At 43.7% G+C, this 25,904-nt stretch overlaps 1 protein-coding gene and 1 long non-coding RNA gene across 7 annotated transcripts in view; one reads left to right on the top strand and one right to left on the bottom strand.

Annotated features, from left to right (window-relative positions):
* The window catches only part of LOC109870679 (glycogen synthase kinase-3 beta-like), a 37,093-nt gene extending 14,219 nt beyond the window's left edge, over nt 1-22,874 (top strand). Inside the window, exons 2-12 of one of the 6 annotated variants that reach the window (XM_031805669.1) lie at nt 2,486-2,679; nt 9,066-9,149; nt 15,006-15,116; nt 15,225-15,355; nt 15,520-15,626; nt 15,739-15,836; nt 16,053-16,160; nt 18,319-18,505; nt 18,829-18,927; nt 18,977-19,564; nt 19,918-22,874. In XM_031805669.1, the coding sequence (XP_031661529.1) occupies nt 2,486-2,679; nt 9,066-9,149; nt 15,006-15,116; nt 15,225-15,355; nt 15,520-15,626; nt 15,739-15,836; nt 16,053-16,160; nt 18,319-18,505; nt 18,829-18,927; nt 18,977-19,564; nt 19,918-19,982 (1,772 nt within the window). In that variant the 3' untranslated portion in view covers nt 19,983-22,874. The other 5 variants (XM_031805670.1, XM_031805671.1, XM_031805668.1 and 2 more) reach the window with 5 other exon arrangements.
* Nucleotides 22,875-23,102: 228 nt separating this feature from the next.
* Nucleotides 23,103-25,858, bottom strand: LOC109870787 (uncharacterized). The gene is made up of 3 exons (XR_002252213.2): nt 25,595-25,858; nt 25,339-25,360; nt 23,103-24,959 (listed from the first exon to the last, which is right to left on the bottom strand). It is a non-coding gene; the product is annotated as an uncharacterized LOC109870787 (long non-coding RNA).
* Between the last annotated feature and the right edge of the window lie 46 nt (nt 25,859-25,904).

Raw genomic sequence — 25,904 nt, 5'->3', positions numbered from 1 at the left:
TTGATTGCATTTAGAATTGTTGCGCGATGACTGGGCTTATAACAGCACATGTTTTTACCCAGCAGCAACCAGCTGAGGAGCTGCAGCAGAAACCCCCCCTCAAAATAGTCTCTGTAGGCCTATGCTGTGTGCGTGGGATAGTTGTATTGGATAAATGATTCATGACGACTAACAAAAATACACATGCCAATTTAATTCCATAGAATTATGCAAATTACCCAGTAGACCGATAAGCATGATGGTCAAACGTATGTGTGATTTGTCTCGTCTGTGTGAAATCCTTCTCTGTGAAGTCTGTCATTTCCTGCTCTTGAATGTGTGTGTGTGTGTGTGTGTGTGTGTGTGTGTGTGCTGCACTGTGATCATATTCCTACTTGCCACTAACACTATCTGCATTGATGGAGGTAGTGTGCTGAGTCGTACATTGTCCAAGTGAACGTTGGGTCAACATGGCATCCCTCTTTAGTAGAAATAGGAGATGTGGGGAAAAGGGAGGATACCTAGTCAGTTGAACAATTGAATGCATTCAACTCAGATGTGTCTTCCGCATTTAACCCAACCCCTCTGAATCAGATAGGTGCGGGGGCTGCCTTAATCAACATCCATGTCATCGGTTACTGGCCCAACGCTCCTACCTGCCAGGCTACCTACCCGCCCCTAAGGGCTAAGGTCATGTGTTTGTGTGGCTGATGTGTACGTTTCTCACGGTTTCAGGAAGTGAAGAGGCATGAAACGATCCTGCTGGATTGTGTAGACAGTTCTATTCTCTCGCTCTCTGAGGGAGGGGGATACAGCGTGCATTAGTGTGTGTTTCTGCAGGTCTAGTTGCTAAGTGTGTGAGACTGCATCAAGGCTGCTGGAATAATTACTACCTTTTCTCTGACACACAAACAATTGACCAAGTGAGTGTACTCCTTTTTCAGCATAGCATTCATCCACTGTCTCATTTTGACAGGTTCAGAACCAGCAGGCGTTTGGTATCGAGAGTCTGTCTGTTAGTGTTGGCTCAGCAGCATTAACACACCACAGACTCATCCAGCTGATCTTTTCATTGCCCGCCTGCCTTTCAGCACTGCAGCTACACTTACCACAGAAGCAGCTGACAGTAGTCAGCAGTAGAGTGAATTCTGCTGTGATAGTTAGAACCACTCTGTCATGTACTGTCTCCCAAGCAGGTTGGACAATGATCCAGACTAATATGGAAGAGTTATTTTTATTTTTTATTTTATTTAATCTTTATTTAACTAGGCAAGTCCGTTAATAACAAATTCTTATTGACAATGACGTCCTATCCCAGCCAAACCCTAACCCGGACGACGCTGGGCCAATTCTGCACCGCCCTATGGGACTCCCAATCATGGCCATTTGTGATACAGCCTGGAATCAAACCAGTTTACACATTTAGCAAATGTATAACCTAGTTTCCCTGGGTCTTGTGTAAGGGATGGGTCATGTTAATGACATGTGACTGTCTGTGAGGGAACTATAGGCTATAGGAACCAAGGGTTTAGGTGGCTAGGGAGTCAATCGGTTTATGGATGTGAGTGGGATCGAGATTCAGTATCTATGTCATTGTAAGTGTGAGTGAGAGTCAGGAAATATGGACTGATTTAGGATTTTTTACTTAAATGTATTATCTTGGCTTTGACACCCATGGATGATAATAATATGAACAGGTTTCACTCCTAGCTAAATGTGTGCTTGGTAGCAGGGGCTGAGGGTGGTGGTATGGCTACGACACCCACCACGGCATGCGACACCCACCACGGCACGCGACACCCACCACGGCACGCTAGGCAGGTCTGGTTATCCTTTAACAAGGAGTTAACACAGACTTTAACCCTGACACACACACACACACTCCAGCGCACTTCAGTTTAAACCCACTTAAACAGGAGTAGGCCTCCCAATAATCCCAAGGCAATGGGCTGCTGTGCAATTTACTGTAGAGGAAGGAAAGGGAGGAGAGTTATATGTGAATCTGTCTCTATTCCAGTTTATGGATTACTGTACCAATCGTCTTGAATAATCTAATTCATGGAAGTCACTGGCTGAGATTCAAACCCAGTCCCACGGATGTTTAGTCATGTATGACTGTTAAAATGTGTGTATCATATCTTAGTAATATAATCATGTAATAACGTGTGTGTCAGGCTTAGTAAAATGACCCTAACTGTGTGATCATCTGAGTGTGTCGTAGCTAGTCTCACTTACTGATTTCCCCTATGGTCACTGTCATCTTTTTTTTGTACCTTTATTTAACCAGGCAAGTCAGTTAAGAACAAATTCTTATTTTCAATGACGGCCTAGGAACAGTGGATTAACTGCCTGTTCAGGGGCAGAATGACAGATTTGTACCTTGTCAGCTCAGGGATTTGAACTTGCAACTTTTCGGTTACTAGTCCAACGCACTAACCACTAGGCTACCCTGCCGCCCCAATCTCACCCCTTCTCTCCCCTCCTCCTCTCTCTGTCCTCCCTCCAGGGGACAAGGATGGCAGTAAGGTGACGACGGTGGTGGCCACCCCAGGCCAAGGGCCCGACAGGCCCCAAGAGGTCAGCTATACAGACACCAAGGTGATTGGGAATGGCTCCTTCGGAGTGGTCTACCAGGCCAAGCTGTGTGACTCTGGAGAGCTGCTGGCCATCAAGAAGGTTCTGCAGGACAAGCGGTTTAAGGTGAGCGAAACTGCAGTCACAGACACACACAGTTTCTCTGATCTCTCATGAAACTGTAACATTCTCCCTTTTCTTTGTAACGGGTGACTTTCATTCAGAGAGTGTGTGAGTGTGTTCATCTGTGAAGCATGACTCCATCCGTTCACACTACTGTTGTCTTGCCTTTTGTGAATGGATCACAGGCACCACGTTAGTAGAGCAGAGCGAGACAAACACACACACTAAGTGTCAGTCCACCACTCTCACTGACTACTACAGAAACAAACTCCTAAATCCAAAGCTGTTCATATCTGCTCAGTTGTATCAGTGAATGCAACGATGGCTGCTCTGTGTGTGTGTGTGTGTGTGTGTGTGTGTGTGTGTGTGTGTGTGTGTGTGTGTGTGTGTGTGTGTGTGTGTGAATTTCAGGATTGTCGCCATAGTAACCGAATTTCTCCTGGGCCTCAGGATACCATCACCATGTAGGTCTGTGAATAGGATTGACTGATGTGTTGTTGTTGTCCCTTAGAGGAGGGAACATGTCCCAGTTCCTTGTTGTGTTGACAGCCAGGCCTGTTGGTGATGTCACCATTAGAATGGTGGCACTGGCCAGTGTCCTGCTGCTAGCTGAGAGCCTGAGGACAAAGACACAGACAGACAGTCCTAGAGAGAGAGAGAGAGAGAGAGAGAGAGAGAGAGAGAGAGAGAGAGAGAGAGAGAGAGAGAGAGAGAGAGAGAGAGAGAGAGTCTTCTTTTCTCTATTTACATTAGCATTAGTTACTAGCTTGGGATTTTCATTAATGTCACTAGCTTTGGAGTGTCATTTGTCAGGTCATTAACTTTGGCTTTGGAGCAGTAGATGTACTGAACAGTTGGACAGAAGTGATATGTTGGTTTGAGGTATTGTCTTTTTCAGAGTTTAACATAGGCTAAGATTAGCAGCCTAGCTAGCAGTCTCTGCCAGACAGGCTCGTAAGGCAATAGCAGACTTAGCTTCTAACACATTGTTTCTTACTCTTTAGGTGTTGTTTTCCCTTTATAGCAGCCAACCCCCATCTTTTTCTCTCTCTCCCTATGTAGGGGCTGTTAGGAAGAGTGAACTCCATGACTGTTGAGCGCTAAGTCTCCTCACATGACTGCTACACATACACACACAGACCCCTTAATTTTTTCCACATTTTGTTACGTTACAGCCTTAATTCGAAAATGGATTAAGAACATTTTTATTTAATCAATCTACACATAATACCCCATAATGAAAAAGCAAAAATAGTTTTTTTGAAATGTTTGCTAACTTATTAAAAATAAAATAAAATGGAATACCTTAATTACATAAGTATTCAGACCCTTTGCTATGAGACTCGAAATTGAGCCCAGGTGCATCCTGTTTCCATTGATCATCCTTGATGTTTCTACAACTTGATATGAGTCCACCTGTGGTAAATTCAATTGATTGGACATGATTTGGAAAGGCGCACACTTGTCTATACATGTTCCCACAGTTGACAGTGCATGTCAGAGCAAAACCCAAGCCATGAGGTCGAAGGAATTGTCCTTAGAGCTCCGAGACAGGATTGTGTTGAGTCACAGATCTGGGGAAAGATACAAAAAAATGCAGCATTGAAGGTCTCCAATAACACAGTGTCCTCCATCATTCTTAAATGGAAGAAGTTTAAAACCACCAAGACTCTTGCTAGCGCTGGCCGCCCGGCCAAACTGAGCAATCGGCGGAGAAGGGCCTTGGTCAGGGAGGTGACCAAGATCCCACTCTGACAGAGCCCCGGAATTCCTTTGTGGAGATGGGCGAACCTTCCAGAAGAACAACCATCTCTGCAGTGCTACCAATCGGGCTTTTATGGTAGAGTGGCCACTCCTCAATAAAATGCACATGACAGCCCGCTTGAAGTTTGCAAAAAGGCTCCTAAAGGACTATCAGACCATGAGAAACAAGATTCTTTGGTCTGATGAAACCAAGATTGAACTCTTTGGCCTGAATGCCAAGTGTCACGTCTGGAGGAAACCAGACACCGCTCATCACCTGGCCAATACCATCCCTACGGTGAAGCATGGTGATCATCAAAGCATCATGCTTTGGGATGTTTTTCAGCAGCAGGGACTGGGAGACTAGTAAGGATCAAGGGAAAGATAAACGGAGCAAAGTACAAAGGGATCCTTGATGAAAACCTGCTCCAGAGCCCTCAGGACCTCAGACTGGGGTGAAGGTTCACCTTCCAACAGGACAACGACCCAAAGCACACAGCCAAGACAACGTAGGAGTTGCTTTCGGACCATCATTTTCACTTGTCTGACTGCTTGCATGATGACGAGTTTCTCACACGACTGGCCTATCTGGGTGATGTTTTTTCTTACCTGAATGATCTGAATCTAGGATTACAGGGACTCTCCGCAACTATATTCAATGTGCGGGACAAAATTGAGGCTATGATTAAGAAGTTGGAGCTCTTCTCTGTCTGCATTAACAGGGACAACCAACACACAGGTCTTTCCATCATTGTATGATTTTTTTTGTGTGCAAATGAACAAGAATATGGACAATGTCAAATGTGATATAGCGAAGCACCTGAGTGAATTGGGTGTGCAATTACGCAGGTACTTTCCCAAAACGAACGAAACAAACAACTGGATTCGTTATCCCTTTCATGCCCTGTTTCCAGTCCACTTACCAATATCTGAACAAGAGAGCCTCATCGAAATTGCAACCAGCAGTTCTGTGAAAATTGAATTATTATTATTTGTGCCCTGGTCCTATAAGAGTTCTTTGTCATTTCCCACGAGCAGGGTTGTGACAAAAACTTAAGAATGAGTGTATCGAATAGTGTGTGTATGGCAGGCTTACAATGATGGCAAAAAACAACATTTGAGAGTACGCTGATCCTGGTGCTAGAGGGGGTACGCAGCTGGAGGTTGAATGTTTGTGGTGGTGCGGAACTATAAAACGTTTGGGAACCACTGATCTACACTGATTGAAGTGGATTTAACAAGTGACATCAATAAGGGGTCATAGCTTTCAACTGTGTTCACCTGGTCAGTCTGTCATGGAAAGAGCTTAATTTTTTGTTCACTCAGTGTCAATAAAAACACAAGTGCCATTTAAGATACATTTTTTAAAACCGTAATATGAACTGGTTATATTACACCTTGGAATACAATCTTCAAAAAGGCAGTAACCTCAGCAGTGATGCTTGTTTTTCCAGAAGCCTTAGGTGGTGCAATGGCATAGCCTTGTTATGTTAATTTAGCAGACAAGACGCTCTAATTTTCTGAGCCCTTATCACAGTCAAGACACACCTATTTTATATTTTTATATATAAAAAAAACATGACCTATTATAACAGAATAAAATGGAACAAAATATTTTTCAAAATGAAAAAAGTTATCACTGCGAAGTGATGCGCATCTAGCTTCTGGAACAGTTTTTCTCAAAAGTGATCATTTAAAACAGGGCTCTGTTAGGCGAGTTGTAAGACAATTTCTTCAGGGTTACAAACCAAAATTTGTTTTCTTTTTGACATACAGTCGTGCAATTTTGTTTATTCTGCCTGTTCTTTGGAATTTTAAACATAGATTAACATGAAAACTGTATGTTGATGAATTATTGCTCCGACATCTGTCTGGTGAGTAGGCTTAATGATTCTGATGAAAATATGCTCTTTGTCTTTATCAAACTAATGTTGTAGCATTTTTTCAGTGTGGCACCTGTCTACTGTATGTTTAGGGGGGTTATAGCCTAGGCCAGGGGTCACCAAACTTTTCCCAAAGTATGTCTGGGTTTAGATTATATATTGGTTACAATGGTTCATGGAGGTTATTTGGTCTGGGAGAAAACTGTATGTGTAATTCCCCTTTAATTGTGCTACTGGCCCTTTAATTGTGCTACTGGCCCTTTAATTGTGCTACTGGCCCTTTTAATTGCGCTACTGGCCCTTTTAATTGCGCATTTAGCGAGTGAGGAATATGCCATCTAATGTGCTGGTCTAGCAATGGTTCTGTACTGTTGCTGCTCATTTCATGGCAAAGTTAGCAAATCAAATATACAAATATACTTACTCAAGATATACTTCTGCCAGGTAAGCCTACTTTGCAGTTAACATTTGATTGAGAAGGTTTTGGGGAAAGTATTTCTGTCAACCCACAAGACGGTTATCACGTCAACTGGCTACACATGGAGCGATAGAGAAACGTGCGCACCACACAGACAGGGGCAATGTTACTAGAAATTAATTGACAGATATTGTTAGGTTTGGCTTAAGCCAATAGTGGCTAACCAGGGGTGGGATAATGTCAATGTTGCTTACACTAGATCATAGCCGGGAGCTTGCGGTGTCTGATACTGTGAGATGTGTTTATGACAGTTTGCGGTGGAACACGTGAAAAGTTTGGTGAGCCACTCATAGGTGGGCTGCGAGCTACGGGTAGATCACGATCGACCTGTTGGAGACCCCTGGCACTAGCAGTTGGCAAAGTAGCTTAAAGGGATACTTTGAGATTTTGGCAGTGGGGCCCTTTATCTACTTCCCCAGAGTCAGGATAACTCGTGGATACCATTTTTATGTCTGCATCCAGTATGAAGGAAGTTAGAGGTAGTTTCGCGAGCCAATGCTTGCAGATACCCATAGACTTCCAGTCATTGCGCCAGTGCTAGTTAGCAATTGTGTTAGCGCTAGTTAGCAACTTCCTTAAAAATGCACGCAAAGACATAAAAATGTTATCCACGAGTTCATCTGACTCTGGGGAAGTAGATAAAGGGCCTCATTGCCAAAATCTCTAAGTATCCCTTTAAGCAGAAAATAGACAGGATGCAATTATTCCAAAACTGCAGCTCATTGTTGGAACACATTTTTTCCTACTTCAATCAACCAGTCCATTTTGAATGTGTGATAAAACTGTTTTTACTTGTAGCTTGTGTATCACATCAGTTAGATAGGTTTTTTGAATAGGCATTTATTTCTGTAGGCCTATGGGAGCTTGCGTGCACACTCAGCAGCATGTGTGTATAGAGGGAGTGGTCGGAACACAAATAAGTGAGACATGAAAGGGAATTTAGGTCGAAGAACTGTGTGATGCTTGGCTTGGTTTCTTTTTTGTTGTGCCCTGCCAATGTACATGTACAAATGGAACACTCGAGTCAAAACAAATTAATGTTGTCTTCAAGACATTTCAGTTGCCCGTTCGGGCAGGCACAAAGCACATTCCACCAAATAGTTTTACAGTATTTGAAAATGTTTTTATCTCTGGATAAAGATAGAGTTACTTGATTACTCATGCCCATCCCTAGTGCGTGTGTTTGTAGGATGTTCTGATGTGTGTGTACTCTGCTTTACCATCCTGTTAGTGTCACTGTCTTTATGACAACTTCCATGTTGGTTGTGTGTCATGATGTCACTGTGGTTTACCAGTCTCTGTCTCTATCCTCACCATGTCTCTGTCCCAGTGCAGTATATGACAGGTCAGCAGTAATGACTGCAGTGCCATCTTCTGCTCTGCTCTGCTCCATATGGTACTACCGTCCTTTCCTCTCCCTGGCGCTGGGAAAGAGGGCGTTGCCTGTTTGCAATGCATGCTTGTCTGCTGGCCTGTCTCTGTCTGTGAGAAACAGGAAACCACATTGGAGGATGGTGATGATGTCACTGGCTAGTTGAGGGGGTGTCTCAATGGTAGATGAGATTAAAGTAGTAGGCTAACATTGCTCATACGTGTCTATCCATACAGTACTCTATGTACCATATGCACCGTATGTACTATATGCACCCGATGCACCATATGTACCACATGTATCATATATGCACCCCGTGTTCCCTGTGCGCCCTATGCACCCAGTGTACCATATGCACCATATGTACCCTATGCACTCTATGCAGGTAGTTTGTGTTTGTGAGAATATAAGATGGTTTTGTGTCTGTCAGTGTACTGCCCTCTCAGTGGTCCTGTTCTTCCTTAGTTACAGGATTACATCCAAGTCATTTCCAACCTCCACTCCCAGTCACCCTGAAATGTCTGCGTATCCCAGGGACATTTCTGTAGTTCTGTTGAACACTTCTGTCTTTTCCGCTTTCTCCCTCTCTGCATTCCACTGTGGATCAGAGCTGTGGCTACTCATCCTCTGTGGGTGGCTACTCATCCTCTGTGGGTGGCTACTCATCCTCTGTGGGTGGCTACTCATCCTCTGTGGGTGGCTACTCCTTCTTTTGGCCTGTTTGACCTGGAGTTCTCCAGATTGAGGGCCAGTAATTATCGTATATTGATGGGAGTCAAATCTCTGCTGTGTTTCTGTAGTCTAACCTGACTCTCTATCTGCTGTAGACCTCGGTGTTGTACTTCTCATGCTGTATCCTGTTGAAACAGTAAGGTAGTATTGACTGACATCTGTCTGTCTCTCTCCCCGTCAGAACCGCGAGCTGCAGATCATGAGGAAGCTGGACCACTGCAACATCGTTCGCCTGCGCTACTTCTTCTACTCCAGCGGAGACAAGGTCCCTCTGCCTGTCTGTGGCCCTCTGCCTGTCTGTGTCCCTCTGCCTGTCTGTGTCCCTCTGTCTGTCTGTGTCCCTCTGTCTGTCTGTGTCCCTCTGTCTGTCTGTGTCCCTCTGTCTGTCTGTGTCCCTCTGTCTGTTTGTGTCCCTCTGTCTGTCTGTGTCCCTCTGTCTGTCTGCGTCCCCCTCTGTCCGTCTGCGTCCCTCTCTGTCCGTCTGTGTCCCTCTCTGTCCGTCTGTGTCCCTCTGTCTGTGTCCCTCTGTGTCTGTCTGTGTCCCTCTGTGTCTGTCTGTATCACTGTCTGTTTATCCGTATGGCTGAATGTCCTGTTCCTTCTGAGTATTCCTTTTCTGAGTATTCATAACCCATGAATGGTTGAGTTCGTATAAACTGTCATTTGCATGGTGATAGGGAGAGCACTGACAAATATAGACCACACTTGTGTGTCCAATCTGTCAGGGTGCACATATGCAGCACTCACAGAATCAGGTCCATGACAATGGGGTAATGGATCCTCCCACCTAGGAAACCTAGTCTGGACTGGAGTTGGGGTGCCCATGCGTGAGGATTAGGGAGAGATGCTGTGGGAGAGGGGAGAATGCACGGAGCAGGGGGGTTGCCTGACTAAAGGCCACCTGCTAATTTTAGGAAACACCAGCTGCTAGGGGCCCTCTTGTGAGCCTCACTCTTCTCGTCTCTCTTCTCCATCTCCTCTCATTTCCTCCTACCTCCTTATTCCTCTCTGTTCTAATTGTGGATATCTGGCATAGGGTGATTCGGTTGGGGATTACAACTTTCTCTACATTACATTTTATGGATGGGATACAAATCTTACTTACTGTTAGGTTTACAGTTAAAATCCTCCCTCACATTTATGCTTTATAGGAATTTAATCCAGTCCATTCTAAGTCAATTTTTAATAAGTTTAGAATTCAATCCCAAACTAATGAATAAAGATTACTGACCTTATCTTGCAGCTGAGAATTCAATGTAGGTTGGATCTTGTCACCGCCTCTGTCGTGTACCAGTTCGCCACCGGCCTGAAATGGACCCTCAATTTCAGAGGTCAGGTCTTTATCTTACGGATCTCTGATCCGCCCGTGCACTGTTTTCAGCAGTTCCTTGGGATGACAGAGGCAGGTATTGAGATCTGGCTCAAAGGACCAAGTTGTCATGAGAATTGTTATCCCAATGTTCTAACATAACTATTTTATAGCTTTGACCAATTCCCCAGAGGTTGTAAGGCCCTGGTTAATAGAAGAATTTGACAAAGTCTCAGAAATCTGCAAAAGGTTAGTTCTTTATTCAGAGAGTACTCTGAAGTCAAAAATGAAAACAGTAATTTTATAACTCCCACCTACACACACACACAATTTATCACTTTTCGACCAGCCTGGCAGTTTCTAGCCATTCCTCTCCTCCCTAGATTAGAGGGGCCTTGGAAGGGCCCTCTTTCCTGTTGTCACAAGTCGACAGTTCAGGCCTTGGCCTTGAATGTCTCAACTCTACCCAGCTCATATTGCAAAATAGTAACACAATTGTCTAGTCACACACATTATTAAATTATGACTCTAACACATTTCATATAATTATATGATTTCAGGGTGGAATTCTTTAATCATTACTTTAAACATATACATTCCTTTATCAGTTAGCAGTAGCATAGCGCAAGCAGTAGATATAGTGTTAGCAGTAGCAATAGTGTTAGTAACAGCAGTAGCGTTAGCTGTTAGCAGTAGTATTAGTATCAGCAGTAGCGCTAGCTGTAGCAAAAGTATTAGTAGTAGCAGTAACTTTAGCTGTTAGCAGTAGTATTAGTAGCAGCAGTATAGTTTTATTTAACATTTATCTAGGCAAGTCAGTTAAAAACTAATTCTTATTTACAATGACGGCCTACTGGGGAATAGTGGGTTAACTGCCTTGTTCAGGTTGCAAAACGACATATTTTTAGCTCAGGGATTCAATCCAGCAACCTTTCGGTTACTTGCCCAACACTCTAACCACTAGGCTACCTGCCTCCCCAGTACTGCTAGCTGTAGCAATAGTATTAGTAGCAGCGGCAGTTAGTAGAAGCAGTAGTAGGAACAGTAGAGTTAGCTGTTAGCAGTAGTTTTAGTAGTAGCAGTAGCGCTAGCTTTAGCAATAGTAATTAGTAGTAGCAGTAGTGTTAGTAGCAGCAGTAGTATTAATAGCAGCAGTAGTGCTAGCTGTAGCACTAGTATTAGTAGCTGAACTAGTGTTAGGAGCAGTTATATTAATAGCAGCAGTAAAATTAATAGTATTAGTAGTATTAATAGCAGCAGTAGTATTAATAGCAGCAGTCGTATTAGTAGCAGCAGTAGCACTAGATGTAGCAGTAGTGTTAGTAGTAGCAGCAGTAGTGTTAAAGCAGCAGTAGCATTTGCTGTTAGCAGTAGCACTGTTAGCAGTAGTGTTAGGATTATGTGGGGTTATGTAAGGTCTTGTATCTGGACTGATTGAACACTTCTCTGGTTAACTCACGTACACAACACACCTCAAACACAGTTCAAGGGCTCTATTTATGGCTGGCGTTAAGGTGGCGCTAGTGTCAAACGCACGTTAGTTTGCAATTTTGTCATGTAAAAACATTCCAGCCATAACGCCAGGTTCCTCAATTTCACTGTTTAATATCAGCACGCTTGTGCTCAGATGGGAGGGGTGGATATATTTGAAGTGTGTCCTTAAAAACATGAGCCAAAGTGCTAATTTCAGGCAGCGCTGGCAGGGTTATTTAAACCAACCAAAGCAGATTTTAGCAGTAACGCAGTTGGTAAGGGCATGAATTTTGACAGTGGAAATCTGTGACGCACACTGCCCAAATGCACATGGAACAAGATGTGGTTTCGGTGCCTGTATACTTCATGAAACATTTCATGTTTTTTCCCCATTGTGCTTTATTTGATTAAAAACCAAGCATAGCCTTGTCTGCTTGGGGATTTGATCCAGAAACCTTTCGGTTACTGGCCCAACGCTCTAATCACTAGCGTGTTTGGCTTGTGATACCGCTTGGAAATAATTGTTAATCATCAAAGTTGTATTAAAAGATCAAGTTTGAGAGGAGCAAAACAGTGAGCTGACGTTCCCCTTTTTATGTATTGTAGGCAGCCATGCCTTGTACGTACATAACTCCTCCATTATGTAGGTTACATCTCTCCATGAGAACCTTGGTGAAGCTTTTAGAAGTTATTTTCCTGTAATAAATGTTTGTTTTCCATTTCATATTTTTAAAACCCTCCTTGTAGGCTACTCTTACACTAGGCCTACTATAACGAAGGTTGATTCAACAGCAATGCCTCATGTTTTGGTTTTTTTCCCGGTGATTTTATATCATTACATTTTATTATTTATTGTTGTTGGAAATAAAACAGTGCTTGTTTTTCATTTAATTTTAATTAAAGCAAACTTAGTAGAATAATTCACTGGTTTTATGGTGAGAACGGCCGTGGCGCGCATGCAATGCCAGTTTGGATGCGATCTGATGGTTCCAATATGATGGTTCCAATATGCCTATAAAACATTATATTTGGGAGCAGTATAAGGGTGAGTAGACATTCTCCCTTTCTCTTTATATTGGTTCTTTGTCCAGCTACTGTGAAAAGTTTGGATGTGTGTAAAACCCTCCATAGTCTGCATTGTTTTAATATGATGTACCCGCAGGGAGAAATTATGGTGCCTGTAAGTGGATTTACACATATTGCCTGATTAGAATTTCATTAGAGTTATTCACTCTCTTTTTTAGGCCTTATCAATAATGAATTGCATCTTGCTTATTGACAACGTTTGGGATGTCCATGCTCAGCCATTATGCAATTTACAGTAGGCCTAGCCCCTACATCAGTGTTAATGCTATGTATATATTTCCACATTTGAAGCCATGAAATGACTTAGAACAATGTGGACTGCAAACAGGTTCATGTTAACATATTTAGCAAAGATGGGATAGGTCTACATTTAGTTATTTTGTGTCTGTAAGCTGTTTAACAAACTATAATGGACTAACATTAGAGTTGATCCCAAGGCAGTACATAAAACACTGTAAATACACAACTTGAAGCAACCACATATTTAGCCATGGCGCACGTTCTGATTGGCCAGTGAGGGGCCAAGCCTTGACACACCCACAACTTATTTGTTCATCTACACTACCGGTCAAAAGTTTTAGAACACCTACTCATTCAAGGGCTTTTATTTATTTTACTATTTCATTTGTACTATTTTACTTGTAGATAATAGTCAAGACATGAAAACGATGAAATAACACATTGAATCATGTAGTAACCAAAAAAGTGTTAGACACATCAAAATATACTTTATATTTGTCACGTCTGCTCCTCCCCTCCGGCGTACGATTATGCACACCTGGCACTCATCATTACGCGCACCTGTTAGGACTCCATTACCGTAATCATTTCCTCCCCTTTATATGTCACTCTCCCAGGTTCACTCAGCAGTTGGTATTGTTCTTGTGTACCGGGATACTGCCTTATGTTAGTGTTGTGGTCTTGGTTTTGTTGTTTTATTCAAATGTTTCCTCTGCACCTGCTTCCTACTCACTGCCCCATCATTACAATATTTGAGATTCTTCATAGTAGCCACCTTTACCTTAATGACAGCTTTGCACAACCGTGGCATTCTCTCAACCAGGAGTTCCCACATATGCTGAGCACTTGTTGGCTGCTTTTCCCTCGCTCTGCAAACCTGATTCATCCCAAACCATCTCAATTTGGTTGAGATCAGGGGATTGTGGAGGCCAGGTCATCTGATGCAGCACTCCATCACTCTTGGTCAAATAGCCCTTACACAGCCTGGAGGTGTGTTGGTTCATTGTCCTGTTGAAAACAAATTATAGTCCCACTAAGCCCAAACCAGATGGCAATGCTAATATCTTTATATGTCTTTGACAGGATGCCAGGCTCATGTTTTTTAACAGTGCTCTAGTCTTCCTAGTTGAATATGTAGAGACTTGTAGTGTGAATTATTCTGAAATGAGTGCTAGTGCTCCCTCTCTCTCTCAGGGCTCTCTCTGTGCTATGTCTTTCACTCTCTCTCTTTCTCTCTGTAAATCCTTTTCTCTCTGTAAATTATGTTGAGGTGTGAGCACCATCACCTTAACCTGTAAAAAACATTTATTGTCAGACTTGATGCCATGTCTTGGGGAGGTGTGGGTGTGTGTGTGTGCGTGCGTGCGTGCGTGCGTGCGTGCGACTGTATGTGTGTCTACGGTATGTGTGAGAAAGAGAAAAGGGTCAGTCCAGACAGATCCATTCTAGTAGACATAATTGTGTCAGATTGGCAGTCTCTTCAGACTCCATGATAACACTAGCTCACATGAACAGCCAGCTAGCTTCTCACGCTACAATCTGTCTCCTCTGGTTAGTTTGCTGACTGGCTCTGCTAACAGATGGAACAGGGAGAGGAGTCTAGTAGGTGAGAGAGAGAGCGGAAGCGGGAGAAAGTAGTAGAGGAGTGGAAGATGAGTGAAGTGGAAAGTTGAGTTGGGTTACATGGTACTCATAGACCTGCCGCTTCGCTCCGTCCTTCTTTGGACACCTTCAGGGGCAGTATGGGATGAAGTCTGAGCTCAGAGATGAGGAGCGGCTGGCATGTGACCTCACGGCAGACTGTTGACCTCCACCAATCAGATCAGAGGAAGAGGGATTGAGTGGTAGGCTTGCTATAGGGGTGGGGTGCAGCGCCCATCCCCCTGGTGCCCTCGGCAGGAAATGACATCACTGTCTGCAGTAGTGTACGAGAGAGCGAGTCACTGATAGTCAAACAATAGTTACATTGTGCGTGTGTGTTGCCGAAACCCCCTCTCTGTTTCTGTGTTACAGAAGGATGAGGTGTATCTGAACCTGGTACTGGACTATGTTCCTGAGACGGTCTACAGAGTGGCCAGACACTACAGCCGAGCCAAACAGACCCTACCCATGGTCTATGTCAAGGTACTTGTGTGTGTGTGTGTGCGCGAGTGCACACTGTATCCATCAAATGTGTCCTTGTCCTCTGCTCTCCATTTATAATGTGTGCATGTGTGTGTGTGTGTGTTGTAGTTATATATGTACCAGTTGTTCAGGAGTCTGGCCTACATCCACTCGTTTGGGATCTGCCATCGGGACATCAAACCCCAGAACCTGCTGCTGGACCCTGAGACGGCCGTACTCAAACTCTGTGACTTCGGCAGGTCAGTTTAAATTATGGGAAAGAATCTGCAGTTCTCATTAGCTTTGATTGGCTTTGATGATGATGATTATGACAGTGATGGTCATAACATGGTGATGATATTGATGAGTATGATGATGAAGAGTGTGTGACTGACAGTATGTTGTGCTGATGTTGTGTCTCCAGCGCTAAGCAGCTGGTACGCGGAGAGCCCAACGTGTCCTACATCTGCTCTCGTTACTACAGAGCCCCCGAGCTCATCTTTGGTGCCACCGACTACACCTCTAGCATAGGTAGGCTAACTGCTAAACCCCCATTTAAATTAATATAATTACACCTCTAGAGCCTCTAGAGCAAGTATGCAAATCACAACATCTTCCTGTTTATGCTCCGCCCCCTCTACAGATGTGTGGTCAGCTGGTTGTGTGCTAGCAGAGCTGTTGCTAGGGCAACCAATCTTCCCTGGCGACAGTGGAGTGGATCAGCTGGTGGAGATCATCAAGGTACTGAAACCTGCCTGTCAGTTCTGGTGTTTGCCACCAAATTCTCTCTCTTTCATCGAATGAATGTTGTCTCTCTCGCTCTCGCTCTCTCCCTGTTGTTCGCAATTGACCCTCTCTAAACGGCTCACGCTCTCTGTCATCTTCTCTCCCTCCCTTGTCTCTTCCTCCCCCTGTCTCCACCTCACCCTCTTCTCCTCTGCTGTCTCTGTGCTGTAGGTTCTGGGGACCCCTACACGGGAGCAGATCCGAGAGATGAACCCCAACTACACTGAGTTCAAATTCCCCCAGATTAAGGCACACGCATGGACTAAGGTGAGTCAACAGGTACAGGAACTATTTTACTACTCTACAATCCACCCCCTCCCCTAGCATCATTTCTCTGTGCTCGCCTCGTCAGCCTGCCAGGCATTCATCTCTGCCATCCCATTAAATCTGTATCCTCCAATTATGAAAATCAATTCACCTAGGAACTTCATGATGGGCCCCACCTAGATCTGTAAGGATTGGATAGGTGTAAGCAATATGGTAACAACTCCATCTATCCAGTAAGCTAGCTGGGGTTTCTACCTAATTGCTTACAACCATCAGGTTCTTTCTAATCTGCAAGGGCACATGAAGAAATCATCGGGGCCCGGTTTCCCAAAAGCATCTTAAGGCTAAGTTCATCGTTAGAACCTTCGTAGGAGCATCTTTAAATCTCAGAGCTGTTTACCAAAACCACTGTTATTAACATTGCACTTGAAAACGCTCGTAGTCTAACTCCTGCCTCAGACCACTCGTAGAACAGCTAAGTGTGTTGTTAGATGCTTTTTGCCCTCCCGCATCACTTTACACACAGAAGATCTAAGCTAAACATAGAATCACATGGTTTATCGTCTCTCTGTGGCCACCGATAACTGCAGAACAAAGTTGATTACGAATACAAAGTTACCAATGTCTTTGCAATTAATACAAACAAGCAACGTATAAAAAGATGCTTCAAATGAATGACTGCATTCAAATATAAACAGTAGGCTATAGGCCTATTTCAATCATATTGAAATAGTGTACATTTCATGCTCAATTCATTGCTATTTGTAGGTTACTGTCTGTAATTTATCTTAATATATTTCATGATGTGTAGCCTAAGGTGTGCAATGATGTGCCGATTTGGTGCATTTTTATTGGGTAAGCATTAGAATAAGCTGTCTTCGATTTGCAGCCGTAGGTTTTAATATCTCTCTATGAGCTGATTCGTTGTCAGTATTTTGAAATATTTATCATGTTAAAGAATTATTTAAATGTAAAAACTGATCCGAGCGCAGCGCCCCATTTCTTTCGATCCTACAGTATCGACACATGTTCCAACAACGTACTTAGCGATCGTTCTCTATGCGTGGTGTTTTGCGAAACGCATGTTACATCTTCATCTGTTGTAGGAAAGATGCATCGTTAAAACACTTGTGAGCCTAAGTTCCATCACTATTGGGAAAACGGGCCCTGGTCAGGTCAGTGATAAATTCTACAAAGGGAGTTAGGAAAGAGGACATTGTACAGTATTTGAACAGGGCCCAGCCCTGCCCACTGCTCCAGCATTGGATAACCCCTTAGCCAATAAGCAGGCAGTGTTGTAGAGCGGTCCTCATGGTGGCGTTCCAGACTCCACCTTGTGGTTGTTCTGTAGTACTGCAGCCCCCTAGCCAGTCTCAAATCAAATTGTATTAGTCACGTGCCGAATACAACAGGTGTAGACCTTACAGTGAAATGCTTACTTACAAGCCCTTAACCAACAATGCCGTTTTAAGAAAATACCTAAAAAAAAGTCAGAGATAAAAATAACAAATAATTTAAGAGCAGCAGTAAAATAACAATAGCGGGGCTATATACATGGGGTACAGAGTCAATGTGTGGGGGTCACTGATGTCGAGGTAATTGAGGTAATATGTACATGTAGGCAGAGTTATTAAAGTGACTATGCATAGATACTAACAGAGAGTAGAAGAGGGGGGCAACGGAATTAGTCTGGGTAGCCATTTGATTAGACGTTCAGGAGTCTTATGGCTTCGGGGTAGAAGCTGTCTCTGTGCTGATCTAGAGTCTCCTACCCTGCCGCTGTAGGGCTGGGCCCTTTACACTTGAACTGGAAAAATATAAAGGACAATTTATGGACAAACTATTTCAATATAATTTATCCAAGCGCAATAGTTAAGTTTATACTATATTTATGTATACCACCCTCACCTTTGTGATGACCTCAGTCAGTTAAGATAATATCTGTAAGATAGGAAGTAATAATGACATTCTCCATTTCATATCAATAAGCAGAAACGGATAAATTGATAACTGAAATCCATAGTCTTTACACCTCTCTCACATCTGCTATCATGACAACATACATCTTTGTGTGCATGATACTATCTTTCAATTGAGTGGTTAACTGATTCCAGTCTTGTCTTTGTGATTGGCTCCTTGACTCTTGTCCTTGCGTGTGATTGGTTGCTAGGTGTTCCGGCCCCGTACGCCACCGGAGGCCATCGCCCTGTGTTCTCGGCTGCTGGAGTACACGCCCACCTCACGCTTCACCCCCCTGGAGGCGTGTGCACACTCCTTCTTCGACGAGCTGAGGGACCCCAACGTCAAGCTGCCCAACGGGCGAGAAAAACCCTCCCTCTTCAACTTCACCACGCATGGTACTGCACTCTCTGTTTTTTACCTTTCTTTCCTCCCAGTTTCATTGGTACAGAGAGACTTGTTTTAGTGTTTGAGTTGACTGAAAGACAGTTACTTCTCCTTTATGTATAATGATGAGGTCTCTGTACTAATGCTACCTGCTGTCATCTGTGTGTGTGTGTGTGTGTGTGTGTGTGTGTGTGTGTGTGTGTGTGTGTGTGTGTGTGTGTGTGTGTGTGTGTGTGTGTGTGTGTGTGTCACCTGTGCTTGAGGTGTATTTTGATGTATTAACCTGTGGTGGGTGTAATCTGCTGTGATCTGGTGTATCCTGTCTCTCTCACAGAGCTGTCCAGTAATCCCTCGCTGGCCAACATCCTAATCCCCGCCCACGCCCGCACTCAGGCTGCCGCCTCCACCCCATCCAACGCCAACGCCACCACAGGTCAGACCCACACTTCTTCATTCCTCCATCCCATCCAACGCCACCACAGGTCAGACCCACACTTCTTCATTCCTCCATCCCATCCAACGCCACCACAGGTCAGACCCACACTTCTTCATTCCTCCATCCCATCCAACGCCACCACAGGTCAGACCCACACTTCTTCATTCCTCCACCCCATCCAACGCCACCACAGGTCAGACCCACACTTCTTCATTCCTCCATCCCATCCAACGCCACCACAGGTCAGACCCACACTTCTTCATTCCTCCACCCCATCCAACGCCACCACAGGTCAGACCCACACTTCTTCATTCCTCCATCCCATCCAACGCCACCACAGGTCAGACCCACACTTCTTCATTCCTCCACCCCATCCAACGCCACCACAGGTCAGACCCACACTTCTTCATTCCTCCACCCCATCCAACGCCACCACAGGTCAGACCCACACTTCATCATTCCTCCATCCCATCCAACGCCACCACAGGTCAGACCCACACTTCTTCATTCCTCCATCCCATCCAACGCCACCACAGGTCAGACCCACACTTCTTCATTCCTCCATCCCATCCAACGCCACCACAGGTCAGACCCACACTTCTTTATTCCTCCACCCCATCCAACGCCACCACAGGTCAGACCCACACTTCTTCATTCCTCCACCCCATCCAACACCACCACAGGTCAGACCCACACTTCTTCATTCCTCCATCCCATCCAACGCCACCACAGGTCAGACCCACACTTCTTCATTCCTCCATCCCATCCAACGCCACCACAGGTCAGACCCACACTTCTTCATTCCTCCACCCCATCCAACGCCACCACAGGTCAGACCCACACTTCTTCATTCCTCCATCCCTCTCCATCTCCATCTTTCTCTCTCAGGAACATTTCTTATTAAAACACCTGTTTTATCATTGATAAACATATGAATGGATGTGTAAATTAGTGAACAATCTTTGTCTCTCCTGTCCTCATCCCTAGATGGTAACAGCACAGATCGCAGCCCTAACACCATTACTGCCTCGGCCTCCGCCTCCACCTCCTGAACCCCCCGCCCCAGCCAGGGGTGATGCCAGTGGAGTGATGATGACATGGCAGGGTTTAAAGCAGATGACAACTACAACAACAACTCCAAGTCACCCATCTAGGTGTTTGATTTCTGCAACCTACTCCACTGTGGACATCTTTATTGTCTGTTAGAAGGAAGGAGTGGTGGGGGACAGGGGAGGCTGATGAAATATAAGAGTATTCATATATAAACGTACCCTATATACACAATACTAGCCTGCTAATGTTTCCAAGAGGACAATCCTACGTATCAAAGTAGTTAGCTGACCCCACACCCTCTTCCCTGTCCACAATGAAGTCCACCCCACACACACACACGAGGGATCAGTCCCTTCCTCATGCCCTCTCCATAACCCACCCCTTCATGTTCTCATCACTTACCTCTGACCCCCTGCTTGGGATGTCTACCCTGGCTCCTCCTCCTGTAGTGCATGGCCTGAGTAAGGTTCGGAGTGCCTAGAGTGACCTTTCACCTTTTACCGCTGCATTGACCTCCATACTTCTGCTAATTAGGCATAAGACACACACACTTAACATTCTTACAAACACACCCCATGCATGAAGGTCCTGATATATGTGGACACGGATGTCAGAGGTTTGCTCTGGGTTATTTTGAAACGGTTAGCGAACAGTTCTATTCTGTTTTTATTTTTGTTTTATATTCTCTGGGCTCGGGTTGGGTGGGATCATTTAGATTGATATGTGTGACATGTCTGGTTCTGTGTGCTTGTGTTATATATATATATATATATATACATACACACACAGTTTATATATTATGTTGCATTATGTACAAAAATATATATAGATATATGAAACTTCAATAGCTCAGAATCCATAACGGTAAGTTGTTGGCTCACAGAGCAGGGGCAATATTTGCTGCTGCCTATAGACATGAAGAGGCAAGGTGGTGGGATCTCTATTGCTGGAAAAATACTCTTTTTTTCAGCAGTCCCTTTACTATTTCCCTGTGTGTCATCATTGGTATGTTAAGGCTGTAGACCGGACTACGTGTTGTTCTATTCCTTAACTTTCTCTCTCCATTGATCATGTCACTGTGTAGTAGTGCTGTCAGTTTCTAGGGGATGCCTCCCCCACACCTGCTCTGTCTTTACATGAAGACATTTTAAAGTCATGTATACTTTTCCTTCAACTCATGTGCCAAACTCCAAATCAACAGCTAGCGTCTACCCTCTAGGCACTTGATTTGGAATTTCAGACATGGTTTCTGGCTATATTGCGAGAAGTGTTCTTATCTAGGCCTCTGTCACTCCTGGCTCTCTCTTATTGTGACCACTGACTCTGTGTTTGTCTAATATTAATCTGTTGGTCCAACGTTAATTTAACGTTAGTCTAGCGTTCATCTCTTTCTCTGCATCTCTCCACCTGGACCACACAACCACCTCACTGGTACAGGCTCTGAGTCGAGCGTCTTACTTACCCAGACATATTCACACAGGTTCAATATGACAACACAACTACACAATGTGTATATGTACAGTTCATATGCTCCTCACCAAATCCTGACTTATGTATGTTGTATTTTATGTTGTGATCGTGGTATGTGTATATATGCAGACCCATGTACTGTTTATGAGCAAAAACAAAGATATGGGGGAGAAAAGAAATGAAAATAAGAAAAAAATCAGGGCAATATGTTGGAGATTGTAGATGATAATGATGCTATATCTAGCCGTATAGTTCAACCTTTACCTGTACAGTACAGTAGATAACAAGTGTATTATTGTAACAATAACTAGTCATGTATAGTGTATCTATAGTTTGGAGTGCCTTTGCTTTCATACACCTTCTCCTTGCCCCCTCACCTCCTACCCCCTTCCACAACATGACCTTGCATCCCTCTTAGGTGCCGTTTAATGACTTGCTGCCCCCCTCTGAGCTCAGTTTCAGTCTAGCGTTGTACCAATGTTAGATCAACTTTAGCATTTTCTCTTTCTCTGTATGTACACATTCTCCTTGGTGTCAACATGTCTTATTCATCATCTGTTTTCCCTATGTTAAGGTTTTGACAAATCTGTAAAAACATACATATATTGTTTGAGATTATTGACCTGATTTGAAGCAAAGTTTGCTTGAGTTCAATGTTTTTTTATGATTTCACTAGGATGCACAAATATTTTACACACACGCACACTGTATCCAGGGTTTAAGTATGGGTATGAGGATTGCCTTTTTAGGTTAACAGTGTCATATACATTAGAGTACAGTATGTATTCAGTCAAAATGTTGCTTCTGGTATCAAAGCCATTAAGCCAATTGATGATATTGATTTTGTGACAAGCCATTCTCAGAGGAAATGCAGTACATTCTCTTTTCTTTACCTCCTTCCTTCCCTCCCTCCGTCTGGGAGATATTCAGTATCACCCAAGGGGTTTGTCATGCCTCACACCCGTCCCGCTTGCTGTAATATTTGCTTTCATTGACGCGTTACTATCTATCCCATCACCAGGTCTGTGACCACTCCCCCAACCCCAGTTCAACCAGAGTGAACCATGTCAAATCACACCAAAACATTTTCAAACACTTACCAAAAAAAGAACAAGGATAGTGGACTATAAAATATACAGACTATGGCTTCGCACACACTCTCGTGGCAGAAGAATATGCTATCTGGATTTAAAGAAAAAAGAAAAGATAAAAGCCCTGTATAACAATACTACTAGTACTACTTGAATGCCTCTGTTTGTGACTGACATTTTCATTTCATTTTGAAATGTTTGTTTTTATTCTGTGAAGGTATGCTAAATGTTCACCCCTGTAAATACTTTCCCTTGCGTGCCCTGAGGAATAGTTCCCTGGTACTGTCATTTGCATTAAATAAAGAGTAGGATAGCCTGGAAATGAACTATTCTTTGCCTCTGTCCGTTTGTTCTCTCACTGTGTGTGTGTGTGTGTGTGTGTGTGTTTGATCCAGTGGCAATGCCCTGTTGTGATGTCTGGTATAGAAACAAGTATGTTCAGTAGAACAGCAGGCTATAATGACCAACAGCCCAGTACATGACTTCCCATCCACTTGATCCAGCCACACATTCTACACTTCTGAGATAGTCAAACTTGCTCTTTATTTGAGGGTTAGATACAATAGAGCATTTCAGGTTGATATGACAATTTAAATATAAAATTCATGTTTGGTCACATTTGTTTTACATATAACAGCTTTCCAACAAAACAGCGTAAGGCTAAGGCCACACAGACATTCAAACGCAAATGCTTTTTTGTCGGTCAAAAGTTCTACTCGTCTCAACTGTTTTCCAGACATCTTGTGTGTGGTCACAATCAGTACATTTCAGACGAGTAAAATCTGTGTTACTATACCCGAATAGAAGGACAGCCTGAGGAACTGTAGACCAGAGGTTATTGGTAGGCAGTGCTGGTCACAAGGCGGAGGTCCAAGGTGGCGAGTGCTGGCCATGAGTGTGACTGCAGCCCTGTGTCTGCTAGTGTTACACCACACAGGAAGATAAACATTTATGACAGAAAACAACGTTGACCCAACACTCACAAAGCCAAACACATGTCCATGTACTGTTCTTGTCAAGAAAACACAACCCAACCTTCACAGAATACATGTACCTGTACTGTTCTTGTCAAGAAAATACAACCCAACCTTCACAGAATACATGTACCTGTACTGTTCTTGTCAAGAAAACACAACCCAACCTTCACAGAATACATGTACCTGTACTGTTCTTGTCAAGAAAACACAACCCAACCTTCACAGAATACATGTACCTACATTTGTAACATTCTTCATCACATAAGATTTTCTATCACACTTTGATTCTAATTGTTATTTTCACACACACAGTTCTGCAATGAGGGTCAATTGATATGGAATAGATCAGGGGTAGACAACCCTGTTCCTGGGATGCCACAGGTACTGCAGGACTTTGTCTACGTACCACACCAGACCAACTGAGCTCATTGATCAGTTCAATGATTGACTAAATTCAACACACCTGGTCTTCCACGTTGGTTAAATGAAAAACATGAAGTTAATGCAGCACTCCGGGACCAGCGTTCAGCGTTGCCTACCCCTGGACTAGACTGATGATTTTATCTCACATTTAACGCTGGAATCCATAGTGGTGAAACTGCCACGTCCATTTCCCAATATTACAACAACAAATACGTTACTTCAAACAACAATGTTTTTTCCATGTAATATATATTTTTTACTATGATGCTGGATGCTCATTTCTTCAAAACAAAAACACTAGTGCCACTGGGGTGGCCAGTGGCGATGTTTCGCCCTATCGCGGATCAGGAGGCACTTGACCAGATTTAAGGAACGAGATTACAGCAGCCAATTAGTGTTTTTTCACAGTAAACAAAATCACTCCTTAAATTCTGTAGGAACAGGGCACAGATAAATCCCTTTGAATACACATCATGTACTGAACAATGTCCTTTGTGCATTCCTGTATAAGAGGATTTTGGATTAGTGCTTTAAAAACAAGTATGAGTCTTTGACAATTGTTTTGAATTGTCAAAATGCATACCAGTAATTGAATTATGGCTAATATAAAAATTGAAAAAACATACAAGCGTGCACACAATGAATATGAAACGCATAGCTCTTTTTTTCGGGCATTTTCACAAACAGTCATATATTTGAATTAAATAAAAGCTTAATTCTTGCCACATAGGCAGTTTTACAGATCTTTGGATCCTTGGTTAGATGTCTCTGTTGATCCCTGTTACATTTATTTGGGCATCCATCCTATATCAGTCTGAGGATGGAGGATTTAGCTAGATGTCAAAGTGATTTAGGCATCCATGCTGATGCCTGTCTGTGTGCGGCTGACTCAGGGGTCCTTGCTGACCACCTGCAGGATGATTGGGTCAAATGAGTTGTCTGGCTGGATGTCCAGAATCTGCAGGACCTGTTTGGTATACTCCTCATTCACAGTCCTCATATCCGTCAGACACACCTGTCACGAATCTTCCATGAATGTGGAAGAGGTCTATTTATCCTGGGAGACACATGGCCCAGGTGTTTCCCATGAAGCTGACGACCCTCCCAACTCCACCCACCGGCATCCTAATAAGGAAACAAGAACAGACAGAATACGGCAGACAGAGTGGGAGGGTCGTCACATTCCCCCCCATAAAACCGGGGACCAACAAGGACCCCGGAACATCATACCATCTCTTCCATGAATGTGTGGGAGGTCTATTTATCCTGGGAGACACATGGCCCAGGTGTTTCCCATGAAGCTGACGACCCTCCCAACTCCACCCACCGGCATCCTAATAAGGAAACAAGAACAGACAGAATACGGCAGACAGAGTGGGAGGGTCGTCACACACCAGAATGTTAGGGTACAGCAGGCTAGGGGGACAGGAGGTCACTATGAAGACATAGCATCACTACCCACTGGTCACAGACGTCAATTCAATGCCTATACCATGTTTGTTCAAAATCATTTGATTGAAATGAAGTGGAAAAAACGTTGATTCAACCAGTGTGTGCCCAGTGGGTAGGTGCGTTATCCAACGGAATACTTTACGACACATGACTCTGTCTCAAGTCTCAAGGAAATCCAATATTTCAAATAAGACTCACTGTTTCTCAAGCTTGGGCCTCTTAGAGTAGATGTGGACCTTCAGCACGATAGCCAGCTTCTCCTGCAGTCAATCAATCACATTGTGACCGATCACACCCAGACGATCTGCCAATCAGGACACAGCATTTTCAACCACATAAGCATTTAGGGAGCAAACTACTACTGTCTCAGAAAGTCCTTTATAATTTAAACTAATTTCACTGTCTTTCTTCACTAGTTTGGATGTACTTAAATATATTGAAAGCAGGAAGAACGAAGCAAAGTTAGAGCATAGTAATGAGTGTGTGTGTGGCCTAATGTTTCCTGGAG

The sequence above is a fragment of the Oncorhynchus kisutch genome, linkage group LG26 (assembly GCF_002021735.2).
Source record: "Oncorhynchus kisutch isolate 150728-3 linkage group LG26, Okis_V2, whole genome shotgun sequence".
Lineage (NCBI taxonomy): Eukaryota > Metazoa > Chordata > Actinopteri > Salmoniformes > Salmonidae > Oncorhynchus > Oncorhynchus kisutch.
Note: the sequence above shows the minus strand (reverse complement) of the source record. Positions and strands in the feature narration are given on the sequence as shown.